At 36.3% G+C, this 18,966-nt stretch overlaps 1 protein-coding gene across 4 annotated transcripts in view; it reads right to left on the bottom strand.

The window, feature by feature from the left end:
* Positions 1–18,966, bottom strand: part of SKIC3 (SKI3 subunit of superkiller complex) — a 76,953-nt gene that overhangs the window by 49,888 nt on the left and 8,099 nt on the right. For all 4 annotated transcript variants that reach the window (XM_070569687.1, XM_008520992.2, XM_070569685.1 and 1 more), the window contains 10 exons: positions 18,275–18,365; positions 14,880–15,023; positions 13,728–13,819; positions 13,225–13,300; positions 12,543–12,683; positions 10,195–10,293; positions 9,978–10,086; positions 3,256–3,396; positions 2,306–2,407; positions 1,604–1,743 (listed from right to left, as the gene is read on the bottom strand). In XM_070569687.1, the coding sequence (XP_070425788.1) occupies positions 1,604–1,743; positions 2,306–2,407; positions 3,256–3,396; positions 9,978–10,086; positions 10,195–10,293; positions 12,543–12,683; positions 13,225–13,300; positions 13,728–13,819; positions 14,880–15,023; positions 18,275–18,364 (1,134 nt within the window). In that variant the 5' untranslated portion in view covers position 18,365. The remainder of the gene's footprint in view (positions 1–1,603; positions 1,744–2,305; positions 2,408–3,255; positions 3,397–9,977; positions 10,087–10,194; positions 10,294–12,542; positions 12,684–13,224; positions 13,301–13,727; positions 13,820–14,879; positions 15,024–18,274; positions 18,366–18,966) is intronic.

Raw genomic sequence — 18,966 nt, 5'->3', positions numbered from 1 at the left:
GTGGCTGATATGTCTCAAGTCTCTTTTAATCTATAGGGTCCTCTTCCATCTCTTTTTTCTCATTTACAATTTGACTGGTGAAAAATATGGGCCGTTTGTCACATTTTCTCGTGGTCTGGTTTTTGCTGAACGTATTCTCATGGTATTCACATGTTCCTTGGTCTCTGTATCTTCTGTAAATTAGTTGTTAAGTTCTAGAAGCTTGATCTAATTGACGTTTGATATTTGGGCAAGAATACCTCACGTGTACTTGCACTTGGTTATGTCTGGTTGTCTTTCTTTTTGTGATGTTAGTAACCATTGATCGCCAATGCCTAGATCTATTAATTCATTATGGATTGCAAAGTGATGATTTTCTAAATCTATCATTCCGTCTTTCCTTTTTTGATGAAATACTTCAACAAAGAGGATTTTCCCCTCCTCTCGTTATCCATGTGATTATTCTGAGAACAGTTCATAAAGGAACGGCAAGATAAATACTTTGATTCTTTCCAATTGGTTCCACAGTATCTTTCAGAGATTTATTTTATTGAAGATGTGTTGTTGATTTTTGTTTTTGGTATCTTCATGAACATATCATTTAAACATATTTGATGTCTTTCAATCCATTGCAGTTACTGGTGCTCAAACCGTCCCCTCTTTAGCCTGTAAGAATCCATTCAAGCTAGTTCCTGAGCCCTTCTGACATAACTCTAATAGCCTTTTATACTTTCCTTGCCTTCTAGCATTCTAAGATGTTCTGGGCTCATCTTCTACATTTTCTATCTCAGATCTCGACTCTACCAGTTCTCCAAGAAAATTTTTGTTTTTTTGTAAAAGATTATTGTAAAGACCTCTATAAAACATTCACGCAAAACATTATTGGTGGAAGAGAAGTAGCAAATAAGAAAATAGGATATTAGTTCTCGAAGGATGCTGAAAACTGTTCTAATTTTAAAGAAATATTATGAAATGCAAAGCCCTTTGAAATATATAAAACAATGATTTTTTAAAAATAAAACTCAAAACCCTATAATATATTGAGTGATATAATTTTAATTTTAGACACTAAATAGCCTTTATCTGACAAAAAATCTTTAATGGCACCATGTTGCTAAAATTCACAGTTTACTAGTTAGTTTTTGCTAGGGAATTTCAAATTACTTGAACCGAAAACATTAAGAAATCAGTTTTTTTCTTACATATCAATCCTCCTCTGAGTTTTTTATTAAATTGAGTAAAACAACCATTCTCTACCACAATGTTACTAGTGTCCTTAATAATTCTTGTCAATAGTCTATGAAATATTTCCTAGAGTAAAAAATTCAGAATCCCAAGTTAATAATAATCAAGTAGTAATAACATAAGAGGGCAAAAAGAGAAAAGGAAAATAAGAGCAAGAACTAAAGAAAGAAACTACATCATATGAAGAATACCATAAGCACTTAACCAAGAGGCAAACAAGTAACTTTAGGAGTTTCCAAGTGTGTGAATGACTTACAACAGTGCCAGTGTGGTGAAATCATGCCTCTAACACAAATTTTTTTTAAGTAAATATTCATGGTAAGGAGAGAGTGAGTGATTGGAAACCAAGTTGAAGGGAAAAATTCGATGATGAGATTACCTGATCAAGAGTACGAATTGCTTCCTCTGAAGATTCACAATCTGAGAGTTTAATCAAAGCCTCTGCTTTCAAACGAAGACAAAGATTCTTCTGATGAAGACTGCCACCAGACACACCCAGATTATCTACGTTCTTCAGAGCTGCCAAAATTAAGGACAGCTGAATGAAGACAACCACATCATTTCACTTTTTTTTCTCTTTAAGGGTGACATATAATAAATTGCAGATACAATGAGAATAAATTATCAAAACAATACACATGAGAAATAATTCAAAGCTAAATATAAATTCTTCCATGAACTCTTTATGGAAACATAAAATTCCACTTCAGCAACCCGGGGTTCATTGGTTTGGATCCCAGGCACAGACCTACACACTGCTCATCAAACCATGCTGTGGCAGCATCCCACATACAAAATAGAGGAAGACTGGCACAGACGTTGGCTCAGGGACAATATTCCTCAAGCAAAAAGAAGATTGGCAACAGATGTTAGCTCAGGGCCAATCTTCCTCAACAAAAAAAAATAGATACAACTATAAATAAATAAATACACTAGTAGACATGCATACAGACTTGGCATTTTTTTTAACATCCTCAATGAATTTTAAATAAGTTGGCAACTTAAAATACAAAATATAGCATCTGGGTTTTTAAAACCACTTTTTCCTTTAAGATGGCACCCTTAGAGATGTCAAGAATACCTTGATTGCATGAAAGAACAGCGTCCTTAGATCTATGCATTTTGACTTGGGCTTCTGCCAGATGATACCATCCAGTTGTGCAGAGAGGGCTTTCATTTAATCCTAAAAGGAGAAAAGCAATCACAAAATCCGAGGTTTCCACGACTAGTGAGATGAATGGTACCACCGTGTACTCCCCAATCAAACTCCTCCTCTCTCCCTCATCTCTCACATCTAATTAGTCAATGTCACATTGATTCCAGACCCCAAGCCATTTCTCTGCCACCATCACTTCAGTTCAGACCTCCATCATCTTTATCCTAGATCACTGCCAAGTGCCTGCCATCCACTCCAATTCATTCTCTACACTGTAGCTAGAATATTTCTAAACAAATGGGATTATGAAATTCCCTTGCTTGAAAGTTTCCACTGGTTCCTCACTGACCTTAGGATAACATGTAAACTCCTTAACAAGGTTTACAAGGCCCCTCTCTAGCCTCAATTCTTGCCCCTTCCTGCTCCCATACTTCATTCTCAAATCTTGCTAAACTATCAGCAACTCCCTGAATACCACCTTTCCTCTCACCTCAGGCTATTTCATCTCTTGGCCTGAAATGTTCCTCCCACCGCCAGGCTTGTGTTTGTCATTCAGATCTCAATTTGAATGAAAGTTTATCCAGAAACATCATATCTCACAAGACTAAGTGAAAGCCTCCTAAGGACGTAGATTTTATCCCCGTTTTACAAATGAAAACACTGAGACTTGGGAGTTTAAATCACCTTCCCAAGGTGTTGAAATTAGTGAGTGGCAGAGTTGGAACTCAAACTTAAGCAGACTCCAGAGTATGCAAGTACATTTTTTTTTGCTTCTATCTGAAATATACATTCCTTAAAGAAAGGCCCAAAGATAAACACTTACTGACTGAATAACAACTATATCTCAAGTTACATGCCATACACTATACACTTACCTTCTGTTAAACTCCTAACAGCATCTTCATACTTTTTGTCTTGTAATGCTTTAATGCCTAAACCAATGAGGGCTGCACCATTTTTTGAATCCATTTCCACTAGTCTACAACAATACTGATATCCCTCATCAGTAAGACTTCCTGAAATCAAAAGAAAAAATTATTAGTATTGATATACCAAATTTCTAAGTGTCAAAATCTATATACTTAAATCTCAAAAGCTGTCTTACACATCCTCCACCATATCCTGATTCCAAGAATTCAAAACTTAAATAGACCAACAAATGTAGAAAATATTAACATTTCATAAAGAAAATTATACTCCTTCATCTGCTTAAATACTGGAAGTAGAACCCACTTTACCCACAGCAGCATGGGTAAACTGAACCTGAAGTCATACTCATTGGGTTTCAAACAAAAAACCTACTGCTACTTGCCACTAGGCTAAGGCGCATAGCCTACTGCATGTCAGGTCTCCCTTCCTACTCAGCACTAACAATTTTGGTTGTTAAATGAAGAAATCCCTCCCTGTCAAAAGATAGTATCTTCACCAATCTCTCTCCCTGGGCACCCATGTGATGCTAGAGATGTGGTCGCCAAGATGCCAGATCCAGTGGGCTCTCCCAGCATCCTAGCATCAAAAGACAGGCCACTCATCATGACACTGTACGAAAACCTAGTTACATTCTCCTTAAGTTGACAAGTTTGGCAGTATATTTCTGCATTCTTTCAAAACTTTCTTTTCCTATATAAGTTAATAGTTAAGCTTATGTAATAATCATCCAATGCCTACATTTATTTCAAACTTACTTTGGTAAAATAATTAGTTTAGAAAACATATGTTCTGTTCTATTTCCATTTTCTCCAACCTCAATCATTCTCAGGATTCCCACTCCCAGTAAAGCATAAAAATCGGTGGAAAATTTTGAGAATAAACTGTGAATAGCATTCAACACTTTACTAAATTGTTTAATCACACAGGAAAATTCTTAAAAATTAATTAAGACTGACTGCAACTTGAAGCAATAAATAAGGGGAACAAATTAATTTATCTAAAAGAGGCCTTATGCTTCAATATCTATACAAAACATATAGCCCCAAACCACATGTGAAACCACCATTTCAGTCACAGTTATCAAAGGTAAATTCTTTGCATGATACCATTTAGCTTATGAATTTGAAGTTTTTCAAAACCAGATACACACCAATGTATAACCCATAAATAATTTATTTTTTTTTTTTTTGCTGGGAAAGATTTGCCCTGAGCCAATATCTGCTACCCTACCAATCTTCCTCTCTTTTTTTTATTTTCTTCCCTCTCCAAAGCCCCAGCACACAGTTGTATATTCTAGTTGCAGGTCCTTCTAGTTCTTCCATGTGAGCCACCACCACAGCATGGCCAATGACAGACGAGTGGTGTGGCTCTGCTCCCAGGAACCAAACTCAGGCCACCGAAACAGAGCGCATAAAACCTCAACCATTAGGCCATCAGGGCTGGCCCTCTAAGTAATATTTTACATATTGATTTAGAGGTCCAAGTTAGTATCAAAAATTGAAAGAATTCATAAAGGCTAAAGAATCAAAACTTCAATACTATTTGGTGAAATATGAAAACAAATTGGAAGAAATACTACTTTGATTAGTAAGCCAGTGAAAAAGACACAAGCTTGCTACCATTATGCTTCTAGACATGAATTTCCTTCTGTCAATATGTTCTCACTATTGCTTCCATAAATATGAACTCCAAGAACAGACATGTTTAGTTCCATACACTCTATTAATCTTCCAAAAGCAAACCAGTGTTTTGGGGTTTTTTTCCCCTTTCTATCCAGTGGTATTGTCTACACTAGACATCAGAATCACCTGAAGGGCTTGATAAAACACAGAATGCTGAGCCCCACCCAAAGCTTTGATTCAGTAGGTCTTGTGTTAGACCTGAGAATTTGCATTTCTAACAAGTTCTCAGGTGATACTGATGCTACTGGTCCAGATATCATACTTTTAAGAACCCCACAGGTCTACAGTATTTACCAATCCCGTATACCACCTGTATTATTAGTCTTATAGCACACATACCCTGCCTTTGTTGTCTCTGTAGCTAAACAGTAATTTCCAAAGGGTAGGCACTAGCATGCTATCTTGTACATGGTAGACATTCATTAAATATTGTAATGATCCCTTAAAAACACCATTATGAATTGATGTTCCAAAAGGCTTAGTCTGCTAATAGGTAATGGCTAAGAATTACTGTGAAAATTTAAAAACCTTCACCATTCTAAAAAAGAAAAGAAAATGGCTATTAAAATTTTACCTTCAATTTCTACCCATCTAAGTCAAAACTCTCTTAACTCCCTAGAAACATAATTCATGACAGACTACCTTGCCTATAAAAACTGCCCCTATTACAGAAAACATACCTGGGATGAAAAGAGGGGAAAAGGCTAATCATGCATCTTTCCAATGATCATCCATATTTAGGGTACCTAAAAACTATACACAAGTAAGCAAAGTGTGGATAGGTACATGAAAATCGTTTCCAAAAGGCTAGGATGAACACAAAAAATGTTTAAAACAAGGTTAACTTTCCTAACATATTCCCCTTTGCTTATCTGGGACCACAATAATAGAAACAAAAAGAGATTTGGGGAGACTATGCTCATGTCTAGCCCTGGGTAGCATATTCTCTACACACGACCAAGTCGCACTTAGAGAAATTCTCTGTGGCGTTCCCAAAAACATCGCCAGTGATAACACTACTAATCCTGTGTAAAGAGACAAGGAATATTACAGCTTCAATCCTCAATTCTCTTCTCCTTACTAATTCTTGTTGAGAATAGTAGCTAAATAAATGTGGAGGCTAAGAACAGAAAGGAAATAGATTTCATTGCTCTTGAACAGAAAATCATTTATTTAACGTCTGCTCTTTTTAACACAAAAGATTCTAGATTCCAGATTTAATGATTTAAAACAGATGATATTATTTTTATTTGTCAATCAGTTGGGCTAATGAATGCTAAATCTCCAAGGATAAAAGGTGTTCTGTAAAGGTTCAGGGTAGATGCTAAGTAATACCCACGAGAATTCTGTTTCCTCAAGTTTACCATGCAAAAAAGTGAGGGTTTTTTGATAACTAATTCATTTCTGACATCCCAAAGAAAATGAACAATACTTGAGAATTTTTCTTTTAAATAAACCTAGCTTGGGAGGAAAAAAACAGCATGTACTCATTTCTCTATTTTCATCTGGATTTTCTAAGATTTCTAGAGCAAAAAGTCTTAAGCTCTTTTCTGTTTGGATTTGAAGAACCAAGCTTTCTTATTATCCTCCCCCATTTCAGCAATAAGCAAAAGAAAATAAATCAAAAAGGTCATTTAGCATGAAATAACATTTCATCAGATGACTGTGAAAGCTATTCACCACTTGTTATATGAAGCTTTATAAACTGAGTTATTTTGAAAATGAATCAAGTCTCAACATGCAAAGGAGGACAAAGGAGAATGAAATGTGTTTGTCGCCAGTAGAAGAGAACCCAGTGATTAACTGCTGTGAAGCAGCAAATTCTGCAGATACTAAAGTACTCCGGGGGAGGAGAGGTCAGCCTTTAGAGTACCTTACAGATTTTCAGAAGTTCTTAATACACAGAAAGTTTGGTTTAGAGGAGCGATGGAAGGAAAACAAGAAATCATTAAGCGCAGCTTCCTAGTGTCTCGCATTAACTACTAAACTGCCACCCCAGAATAACACTTTACCTTAGAATGTACCTAAGCCTGAACTGCTCTGTTCCACAAATTCTTACAACCAACGATTCAGGAGGGAAAGAGGTCTTCCATAGTGCACCACAGGTGCAAACACCCACCTACCCACTCCCCTTTGCCAGGAAATAGACATCCCTCTCTTTCAGTTCTGCAAAATATCCATCCCCAAACTCCTTAAGAATGATTTTTTTTCACATAAACCAAAACATTCTCTAATCAATCAGCATAATCTTTGCTATATTTTTATTAGAGGACTTTGTCAAGTACTGAATTTACGTGCAAAACTCCACAGACTATTTGTTAATCCTATTTCTTCTATAATTTTATAGTCTTTTGGAATACAAGAGCCATGTTCACTCAACAAATCCACATTATAGGCATACATGTGCCTACCGAGAAAGCATTCAATCAGTCCTTGAAAATAAATTTCAAAGTATCCTCTTGTGCCAATTGGAAAGTGAGCAGGTCATGAATAAAGGAATGCTACAAACCATTAACACCAAACAGGAATAGAGAGAAGAGTGAACATCAGCCATTAATTTCTCAACAGCAATCTTAACAGCAGAAAAAGAGGCGGAGAGATGCGTTTTAGAGGCCGGATAACAAAGAAAATCAGTCCACTTATCTTGGGAACATATTGGGTCTTGTGCTAAAATTTGAAGAAACTGGGTGATTTTGGAAATATGCTTCCTATCAATGGAAAAAAAAAACCACACAAAAATTCATAAGCATGTTCCTTGTACTGAAAATCTCTTAGCATGCCTCATCCTCCCTGACCTTAATGCAGCATTCATAATGTTAACTAGCCCTTTCTTCTTGAAACTCTCCAGCCAGGTGACCCTACTGGAATTCTTCTACTCCTCTAAAAGCTTGCCATCCCTTTTGCATGCTTCCTCCACCTCTCTCTTAAATGCAGTCAGTCAAGTCCCTGGATTGCTTCTTTTTATACCTGCACTTCTTCCTATTCATTTCCCATCATTGTAATTTACGTTCCACTTCAATCACTTTGATTAAAAACGAAGGCCCTAATAAAGGTCTCCTAAACATAAAACTCGTTGCTCAATCTGTCAAGACAGATCTCCTTTCTGAAATGCTCTTCCCCTGCCTTCTGTATTGTTTCACATCAGGGTCCCCACCTTCCTCTCCCACCTCTCTGTCCTCTATTTCTCTCTTCCCCTTCTTCCTCCCTTTCCCTTCAAGCCAGCCAGTGCCACTCAAGGTAGTTTTCACCTTTTTGCCCTTTAGTCATCCTCTGAAGTCATCCACTCCACTTTACTTTCCCCCAAATGCAAATGACCTCCAAAATATGATTCTAACTTTAGTATTGTCCCCTCATCTGCAAACCACTGATGGGCATTTCCCTTTGAAGGCCCATAACATCTCCTCTCAACAACTTACCTTTCATATAAACCATCATTCCATATTAGGCCAACTTTTCAGGAGAGCTTTACCGCTAAGAAATGCCTTTGACTTTTTATTCATCTTTTACTTTCTATTGCCACTATCATGTTCCCAGTTCATTCCTTCCTAGTGCCACTTATTCTACCCAATCTAGTCTATCTTCTAGACAATCTATCCTGCACACCATTTTAGTTTAAGACATTATAATTCGTAAATTGACTCACTATGACATTTTTAATGTTTTCTTTTCTCATGTTAGTGAAAAGTGCTCTTGCAAGTCCGTCTTTGTCTCAGTTAAAGTAAGGAAAAGGGGATCCACTTACTTCTCACCAAAAAAAAAAATCCCAAACTGAAGGTAACAGTTCTGGATTTTAATTTAGACACCGAGGGGGGGAAAGTACAAGTAGGACTTATAAGGGAAAGTTAAAGTGGGGAGAGCCGAGATAGGTGCAATGATACTATTCTAACCAGAACTATCCCTCAGTCATCTCTAGCAGTAGTTTTCAACAATTTTTCTATTATGAGACACATGATGGTCATTCACATACAAAGCATTTCCATGTGCATACTCATTTAGCAACAAAGGGAAAAAAATTAAATGGATTATTAAAGCTCTACAATAATTTACAATCACTACCACACTGGTGCTGGTACTGTTATTTTGATTTCAGGGACTGACTTCTGTGAACTTTGTTCACATCAGGTAAATAGAGGAATGGACAGGAGTGATATTCAAATTATTTAAAAAACAATCTATTCAGCCCAGACATTGACAAAAAAGGTCAGAGGCTGTTGTGAAAACCAATGTGGTCAACCTCCTGTAAAGTGACTGAATAACAGCCTTGGACATAAGACATCCGCAAGTTTTGGCAACTCCCAGCAAACGAGCTGTCATCACTTCCTCTCTTCCCCTAAAGAAAGTACACAAAGCAGCAAGAGCATGAAGAACACACTGACACACGCTCTCTGACTTGACTCTGCTCTACTGCATTAAAAAAGTAGATCATCCACACATTTCATTACTCTATAATATTAGTATTTGTAACAATGCACTTGTGACACTATGACACAACATCAACACTGAGAATGCTAATCTTCTACAAAATCCTTTGCATGGCATTCATAGCCCTATGTAACATAGTCCAACCTACTTAACCAAAACATACTTTAGTTATTCCTTCCACTATAGCAAATAAAACTATTTTAATATTTCCTAAAACTGCACCTAGCTCCACACCTCCACTCTTGCCGTCTGGAGTACCTTTCACCTCCCCCTGTATATTTATTCCTATGGAAAATTCAAGACCTTCAGTTCCCACCTTCAAAAGGACTTCACTGATCAACGAACTTGGTAATTCATAATTCCTCTGTACCACTATACTTTCCTGTATTTATTAGCCTTTTCATGTGCACAAAGACTACACAGTGTACTTCCTTTTATGTCCAGAAATACTGAAACAATACCTTACACATGGCAGGCACTAAAGCAATTTTTGATCGACAGCAACATCACTCCCAAACACTCATACACCTCTAGGACACACAACATAATAAAGAAGAAATTACCTGATTCAATTAAATGCAAACAAAGCACTTCTAATGGATATTGTACAGTGGGATAGGTGTTTATCATTCCTTCACAGGCCTTCTTCAACTTAGCCATCTCATGAGGAAACTTGAAAATACAAAAATAAAATAAACTAAGTAGTAGTAGAGTATACTTGTGAACACTTTCCTAATTAGAATATAAAAGTCACATTAGAGATTTTAAAAATCAACTTACTTTGGATAAACACTGAATGAAATGTCTATAAAGTACTTGGTGATCTTCACCAGGAATCTTATCTGATAAGCTCAGTGCATTCTCAAAAGCAGTTAAAAGCTGAAACAAACAAAAAAAGCTATCAGCTGTAGCATACTTAAATGACAAACGTAATAAACAATTGAACTTATAAGACTCATTTATACAAACTACACCCTCAACTAACTGCAAATGTATTTTATTGTCTGGCCCTGACATTCTCAATGAGGAAAAGAAAGTATATGTAACTTTTAGAATACATTCCAACTCAACCAACCAGCAGACTGCAATGAACTAATTAAGGAATAACTATAAATTAGCAATATTAATTTAACAAAACATTCTTATAAGTGTTTATTGTTCCCTACAAAGTAGTCAACCATATAAGACCATAGTCTTATATGCCAGCATAGCTGCTAATGCTCAGATCATTTTTAAAACCTCTCTCCTGAAATCACTAGCACCTTCTTTGGAACATCTTCAATGGCAGCAAATCTTAAAAAAAAAATTTTATGAAGTTAAGTTATATTTTTGGTAAAAGAAAACCAGAGATATACTGAACTACAATAAAATTATTTTTCTTATACAGTATTGACTTTGAAGAAAATTCCAAAAGAGGCCTTCTAAATATATTGTGAGCAAGAACAGCAATACCAGAATCCAAGGTAAGCACTTTAAAGGATACCATGCATTTGGTTATATTGGGTACATAAGTTCTACATTTTTTTAATGAATTTCCATGACTTTACAATGAAAACTCATGATATGTTTCACTACTTCAAATTTTCTTTGTAAAATATGTTTTAAGTCTATATAAATAAGTAAAATTTTACTGCTCTGATAAATTAATGCTCTTGTAATAAGAGGAAGCCTAACTTAAACAGTCTAGCACAGGGGTTTAAAAAAAACAGTAAGGAGGGGCTGGCCTGGTGGCATGGTGGTTAAGTTCGCACACCCAAATTCAGCAGCCAGGGGTTCATAAGTTCAGATCCTGGGTGTGGATCTACACACTGCTCATTAAGCCAGGCTGTGGAGGTGTCCCACATACAAAATAGAGGAAGACTGGCAGGGATGTTAGCTCAGGGCCAATATTCCTCACCCCTCTGCCAAAAAAAAAAGTAATGAAATTAATCCAAATGGAAAATAGGTGATACACTTCTTTCCGAACACAAATAAAGCGGAGTTTTCATTAGTAGTCAACGTGAAAAAAAATAAAGCCCCCAAAAATCCTTTAATCCTATTTTTAACAGTTAGAAATCAATTCTTAAAATGATAAGAATAATTAGTTCTTTTTCATGGAGGAGTATAGTATAGGTAATTCAAAACCACATTTATTTTTGTGTGTGTTTGATATTCTGGCAAGCTCTACTATTTCAAGGAAAACAATGAAGTCATAAAATGAAGACATGATTAAGTTGGTAAATCACCTAATTTTGTCACTGCTCAATTTTTTCCACAAGTGAATCTATACCCAGATAAACCAATATACAAACAAATGCAAGTCTTATTCTCACATTTTTATCCCCAGTACTTAGGACACTGCCTGACATACAGTAGGTTCTCAATAATTATTTCTGAATAAACGAACAAATTAATGAGCGAAGAAATGAACAAACACGCAAAGAAATGAGCCTCCCATCCTATATAGGGACTATAATTGCTTACATTTAAAAATTCCATTCAATTTGACAAGTGTACATTGAGTGTCTATTTACTATAATAAGAAATTAAGTTTACTTTTAAACTCATAAATATTAAAAAATAGAATGATGGAGATATTTTCCAATTATGGCTCACAACCAATGCTTTTTTTTAGTATTTTAAAAATTCTTTTCAATTACCTCAAAATCTGCATATTAAAAAGAAATATTTCTAGGTATAAGTACTCCAAATACTAAATATAAATACTCTAAATAAAATACTCTAGTTGACCTGTTAAACCTCAAAGTAATTTACTACTGTTAGTTCATAAATACAACAAAACATAACTTTAAGGTACAACTTTTTAGAAATCATAACAGTTTTGTGAAAGCCAATTTCATAGTTTCTTTTCTACAATGATCAAGTAACTGATTTATTGTGGATTCTTATGAATACAAGGGATTAAAATTCTGATACCAATTCCACTCTTTTCAGACTTAGTATGAGACTGCAGACCAATCACTCTGACTTGATCAGGCAGAGCCTCTATGAATTTAAAATTGAACATTTATAACATATCTAGTCTGACATACAGTACTTTTCTGTATTATATCATGTTTCCATTTTCTAAATTCAATTAAATGATCAATTTTCACAACATAAACTGTAGGGAATAAATGAGTCAGTACCAATTGCTGGGTCTCATTATTCTGATCCTCAGTACTCTCAGCCAGCAACTGAGTCAATTTCTTCCATAGCTGATGAAGCTCTTTGTTGTCTGCACCTTCTTCCTGCCGTGTCTTTATCAATTTGTGCCATGTTCGGGCCACCTATCAAGGAGGAGACTTAAAATGGTTATTTTATCCTAAATACTAAAAATGCCAATAAAAATTAAAAATCTGCAAACAAAAATATTTTTTATCTGCTAATACACAAAAATAGCAAAAGCAGAGAACTCTGTCTATTATGAATTCAATAAAAAATAAGTTGATTGGGCAAATACACAAGGCCTTTACATTAGTATGACTGAGACACCAGAGCATATTCAGGAATAATGACTACATGCCCCAAACCTCATAGCTTATAGCATCAGCTATGGAGACACCACAAGGGGGTCAGTAAATTCTACAGATGATGGTTTTACTTATTTATCCCTGCCCCGTTTCAAAAAGGTTTGGAAGTTATGATACCTGAAATTCGAATTCTAATTTACAGTTTTCAAGGCACTGCAATTCGTATTATCTCTCTAAATTCTTTTAATGTCATAATACATATTAATTTTTAAAATTTTCTCTTAAGGTAAATGAAAGCTTTCATCCAATAACGGTTTTATTAAAATAAGTCTACTATCCCAGCAAATCATTAACCAACCTCTACGTGTTTCTTTTCTTGGTAATACAGATCCACAAGTTTCTTACAGACATCACACCACTTCTGCTTGTCGACACTTAGAACGAAAAAAAAAAAAAAAGGATTTTGAATCTGATTAATGAAAACAACCGAGGACTTAAGAAACTAAAATTAAAATATCCCAATAACTCTGTCAGGCACTAGTTTAAACTAGAACAAATCCTCTTTCATACTATAATAAAATTTTATAAAATGAGCCTCTTACAAAAAAAAAAGGTTTAAGAAATATTATCTTTCATTATATTGACTGAAAATGATATCAAACTTCCCAAATTAGTCAATCCTTTCACTGTTAGTGTTTTGATTCTGTTTCAGTCATAATCAAGAGATTCTATAACATCAGTTTGAGAGAAAAATGATTCCCAATTCCCAGTAAATGTCTGGAGTACTTCTATATAATTTTTCACCAGTTTATTCTAATTCAAGCTTTTAAAGAAACTGGCCTTTCCCCACACAGTGATTACCTTTCATAAAGATCCAGGAGCTTCTGGTAAACCCCAGGTAAGTCATCCTTAGCATTTATGTGACTACTTTTCTCATACAAGCTTGCTAACCCCTAAAAGAGGAAGTAGTAGAGATTATTATTCCAAAAACGTCTAATGTTTTCACATTTATTTTGCTAAACAGTGACAATCTATAAAGATCATTTATGACAAAGATTATTATTATTTACAAATGAAATAATATGTCTGGGATTTGCCTTCAAATAACTGAGGATGAAAGGGAGTGGTGAAAGCATAGGTGAAAAAATATTGGCTGTGCATGGATTTTCATTGAAGCTGAGTGATGGGCATAGAGGGGTTCAATATACCTTCTCTTTACTTTTGAAAATATATTTGAAGTGTTTCACAACAAAAAATATTTTAATGATTATTATACAATCTTAACCCCTAAGACATTACCATATGACACTACTTTTATATGGTCAAACCAAAAAAATCCAAGTAGTCTCTGGGAATTGTCGTTTTTGCTTCAAATAAAGATCAGATACCCTAAACCAATCAGTACATAATAAAAGCAGGCATCTCTCTAAGTGTGTTACCAGATACTCCTACTCATGTTCTTGTTCATGTGAACCTGAGACAAACAGGTTCATGTTCTCCGGGGCCTACTACCTCCTATTAATCAGAGTTTCTAAGACGTGACTGAGATCTTAAACAAAGTCATCAGATATGAAAAAGTTGGAGAAGCCAACTAAAAACATGAAGACCATCAAATAAGAAAAAAGAATTTAACTTATACTCAAAGATATAGAATTGCAAATTTTTTATATTATTTTAGAAAACATATTAATATATATTCTTTTCCCTCAGGTAAGCATAAAGAATATGCTTGATAAGTCTTTCATATGTACATATAACTAAGTTGGAGATTTATACAATCATGTTTCAATTTCTTTCCTCACATCCGGAAATAATTCATTGGACTGGACAGTGATAAACAGCACCTTTGGCAACACTTTTTTTTTTTTAACGGGTTTAGAAGACCAAGAAATTAATTTTTTTCTTCTGCAGAGTAAATGCAAGTTTAAATGCTTATTTTAAAGATGTTACCTGTATTCTGAAAAATGGAAAAAAATCCTTTCCTGTAATAGAGGAAAAAAAATGTCTACATACCTGCCAAGCTAGTAATTGGTCTGGCTCTAGTTCAGCAGCTTTCTTATAGGCTCCCTGGGCCTGATCAGGCTGCTCTAGCTCGGCTGCAGCAACACCAATGAAAACCCAGGCATTGTAGTTATTTTTCTCTTGTTTTAACACTGTCTGATTAAAAAAATTAAAAGAGCAGATCATTACATTTTGGAAGCTAATGAACAAACAACAATGAAAAGAGCATCTACTTGAGAGTCAGGAAATCTGTATCTACCACTGACTGGGCAATCTTAAGGATGCCACTTAACCTCTCTGGTCTTCAGTTTCCTCAGGTAGAGAGGGCATTGGACTGGATCAGTGATTGTAAGGGGTCTGAAACATGAGGTATATTTTTTTAAAGCTGCCCAAGTATTCCTAATGCCTCTGCCAAATGCCTCCCTCTGCCCCTTGAGAATACGGGATATAAAAAGAACAGTAAGACTGTTCTTACCAATCAGCCAACATCCACGCCACGCTGCCACGAGTCGACTCACAAAATTGTGCTCCATATCACTTCATCTAATCCAAGTCCCATATTTTCCTGCACTATGATAACATCTCCCCACATTAGACAGATTTGTCATTGAAATTATAAGCTAAGAAAGTAGACTGACCCCAGTATGACTGTACCAAATATGTTCAGAATAAATAGAGGCAATGAATGTTTAAACACCTGTCAACTAGAATAAAATTATATGTAGAGCTACTGCTTTCAGAAATAACAGCTACCTGCTAAGGTAAAATAGTTTGAAACAGAAAGTAAAGATGTACTAGTGACAGAAAACAAAACTTGTAGCTAAAATGAAATTAGCTCTTGAGGTTTTACATATTCTAGAGAAAATAAGAACATTTCCATGAGTTGAACCAGTCAGTTTATTAGGCTTCTGTGCATCCACATCACACTTCCAGCAATCTGTCACCAACATACAGGACAAGTTCCACTCTATCCAACATTGCTACCTCCCAAAAAACCAACAATGAAGTAACTACCACAGTTAAACCACAAACATCGGAGCCTTATTAATGCTTGTGTCCCCAACACCAAGAACAATGAGTGGCACATAACCACTGAACAAATGATAAATGCCACAGTCAACCAGTGATCAGTAAGTACTAACTATCTACCTGATGACCAGGTTTTCAGAATCCGAAACAGAATTTTCAAGAAATAATTACAACAATGTGGCAAAAGCAGGTATGAAGTTCTGAGAGAACATAAAGAAAAAAGTACCTAACTCTGAAGTGCATCTGCATGAGCCAGAGAAGGCTCCCTGAGGGATGCTCATACCTAGTTATAAAGGCACACAGGCAGACAAGGTGATGATTAAATGAGACACAGCAAACATACTAAGCAGCAACATTTCTTTATTAAACATTTCCTTTATTCTCAATCAACATTCTAGGTTACCACACATAAGTAGTTAGACATTTGCTACTGACTAGTTCCCCACCTTTGCTTTCTAGTTGGGTCCCACCCGGATAAATTATAAACTACTTGCTGGAATTCATATCTGACTCAGAAAGAGGACTGCTGTGGTGCTGCTGTACACAATAGCAGAAACAGATTCACATATGATTAGTTAGAAGAGCCTAGCATTGAAGGAGACAGACCCTCCCCCTCCCTCTGCCTCCCGCCAGCTTGAACAGACTGCCCACCTTCAACATCAGGACCAGTTCTGTCACGCCCTCCATTCCTGCTGGGCTCACTCACCACTAGAAACCTAATCTCACAAGGGCATCCTTCACCCCTTAAGACTCTCATCCTATGCTGCTGTGGATTTCCCCCAATCTTACCCATTCCTCCCTCTCACTCTCCTAAACCCTTCACTGTGCCCTCTGGAACTCCCAATCTGAACCAGCCAAATTCCCTCTATATTTCCAACTTTATCTTCACTTGCTGAGCTCTACTTCAGCTCTACCAGGCTATTCCCCTATGGATCTTACATGCTGCAGCTGATTTCTTTTTTCTCACATCCCACATATCATAGGACCAGGAGGTGAGGAAGCGATTCTCCTTGCTCACACTGTCACATACATTCCTCTTCAACTCCTCCCTCCTTCAAAAATCCCAGTATCTTTGAAGCTCAAGCCATCTGGCTATACTACGAAAAATATCCTTCTTGTTATCATATACCAATCTCCTAGGAACTCCCCTTTCCTTCAGTGAAAATATTGTATCCTTCCTCTCCATTTCGATTCCTATAATCATTCCAACATCCATGCTGATGACCCATTGAACACTGTGGCCTCTCAGTTACTTACCCTCAGCACTACTCAGCCATCCAAAATCTGGATTTCCAGCATGCCCTCTCCTATCCTCCCAGTTCAATTACTGTAATGGTCCCATGGTAACAATTCTTCAACCTCCCATATGTCCAATTTGTTGACCCAACCTCCTTTTTCCACTATCACCCCACTTCTCAATTCTCACCCTCCTTTCCCAGCTTAAGACTCCATAACCCATCACTGTCAGCCGTCCTATGTAAACATCCTCAACTCCTTTGCCTCTCTTTCCTCTCATCTTTCTCACTATCCATAGCTGCACCCCATCATGCCCATCTCCAAGCCTAGGAAGCTGAACATGAAAGGAGAAACTACACAGCTGAGTTCATTGCTTTCACTTTAATAACACAAAACTTCACATGGACATTCCCTGGGGCAAATCCTTGCAATCCTTACTAGTAAGTTTGTTTTCCCACCATGAATAACAACTATTTCATGACTTATTTGGTCTCAAACCTCCTGTACAACTCCATCTCCACTCTCAGGTTATACTTCACTCTCAGCTTATACTTCTATTTCACTAAGAAAATAGAAGCCATCACATCTTATCTTCCCACCCCCAAATCTACAAACCTCACAGCATGTGGATCTGCAACTGTCTTCCCTCCTGGTAAAATGCAAGAAGTATCAAAGGCCCTCCCCTCAAGCTCTGGATCCCATCCTCTCTCATCTTCCAAGGACTTCACTCCCATTACTACCCTCTGTCTCTCCTGCACATTCAACTTTTCCCTCTGGACTGGAACATTCCCATCAGCATACAAAGGAGCTTTAGAGTCTTGACTCTCCCATCCGCAAACCAAACACAATCAGAATTGTCAACATATCATTAAAGAATGAAAACTTCAAGATATAGTAGTGTTCCATCTACCTAAGAGATATTCAGGTTTTGAGAACTCGGCTTTCATAGGTCACCAATACAGAGAAAGACAAAATTAAGCGTGGCAGAAGCAGCTTATCCAAGCATAACCACTTTATTGTTTCAACTAAATAACCTTACCACTTTTGTTATATTGAGACAGTAAACAATTCACATATTACAAATTGAGAAATACTTGTAAATGGGTAACATTTTTATTGTGGAAGAAAAAACTATCGGTTACCTTACAATGTTTCAAAGCTTCTTTGTATTCTTTGTTTCTGATTGCATCTCTAGCACTTTTTAGAGCAGTCTTTACTTCCTTGCTGGACATTCTGTCAAAATAAAAAGCCTGAGTGAACCTAAAATAATTCCTGCCCTACTGTAACAGTTCCAGCAAACTTAACCACCTGAAAAAGGCACACGGGATTCCTTCGACATGGAACACTCTTTCCCCCTAATATAAACATAGCTTATGCCCTCACCTTTTCAGATGCTACTCAAATGTCACTTCCTCAGTGAAAGCTTCCCTGGCCACACTATTTAAAATGTCTTCCCCCACTCCCAACCATTCAATATTCCCTAACCCCATCCCTAACATTGCATTTATTTTTCGTCAAAGCACTTATTGCCATCTTATATACCATATACTTTATTTATTTATCTTATTTATTATCTGTTCCCCAACCCCACCAGAATGTAAGTTCCACGCAGGCAGGGACTTCTGTCTGCTGCTGGTAGTTTTTCTTTTTTTTAATTGCTGTATCCTCGGCACCTAGTATCTGCCAAATTGTATATATTGATAAGTATTTGTTGAAATTGAGTTGTATTTGAATTATACTCACTCTCCACCTAATAGGCTAAAACACAAATGATCTTATGGACCAGGATCCAAAACACTAATTCTTAATCCAATTCTACCCAAGCAAGATTTAG

Source organism: Equus przewalskii, chromosome 13, assembly GCF_037783145.1.
Source record: "Equus przewalskii isolate Varuska chromosome 13, EquPr2, whole genome shotgun sequence".
In the NCBI taxonomy this organism is placed as follows: Eukaryota; Metazoa; Chordata; class Mammalia; order Perissodactyla; family Equidae; genus Equus; species Equus przewalskii.
The sequence above is the reverse complement of the archived record's forward strand: the minus strand, read 5'-3'. Positions and strand labels throughout refer to the sequence as shown.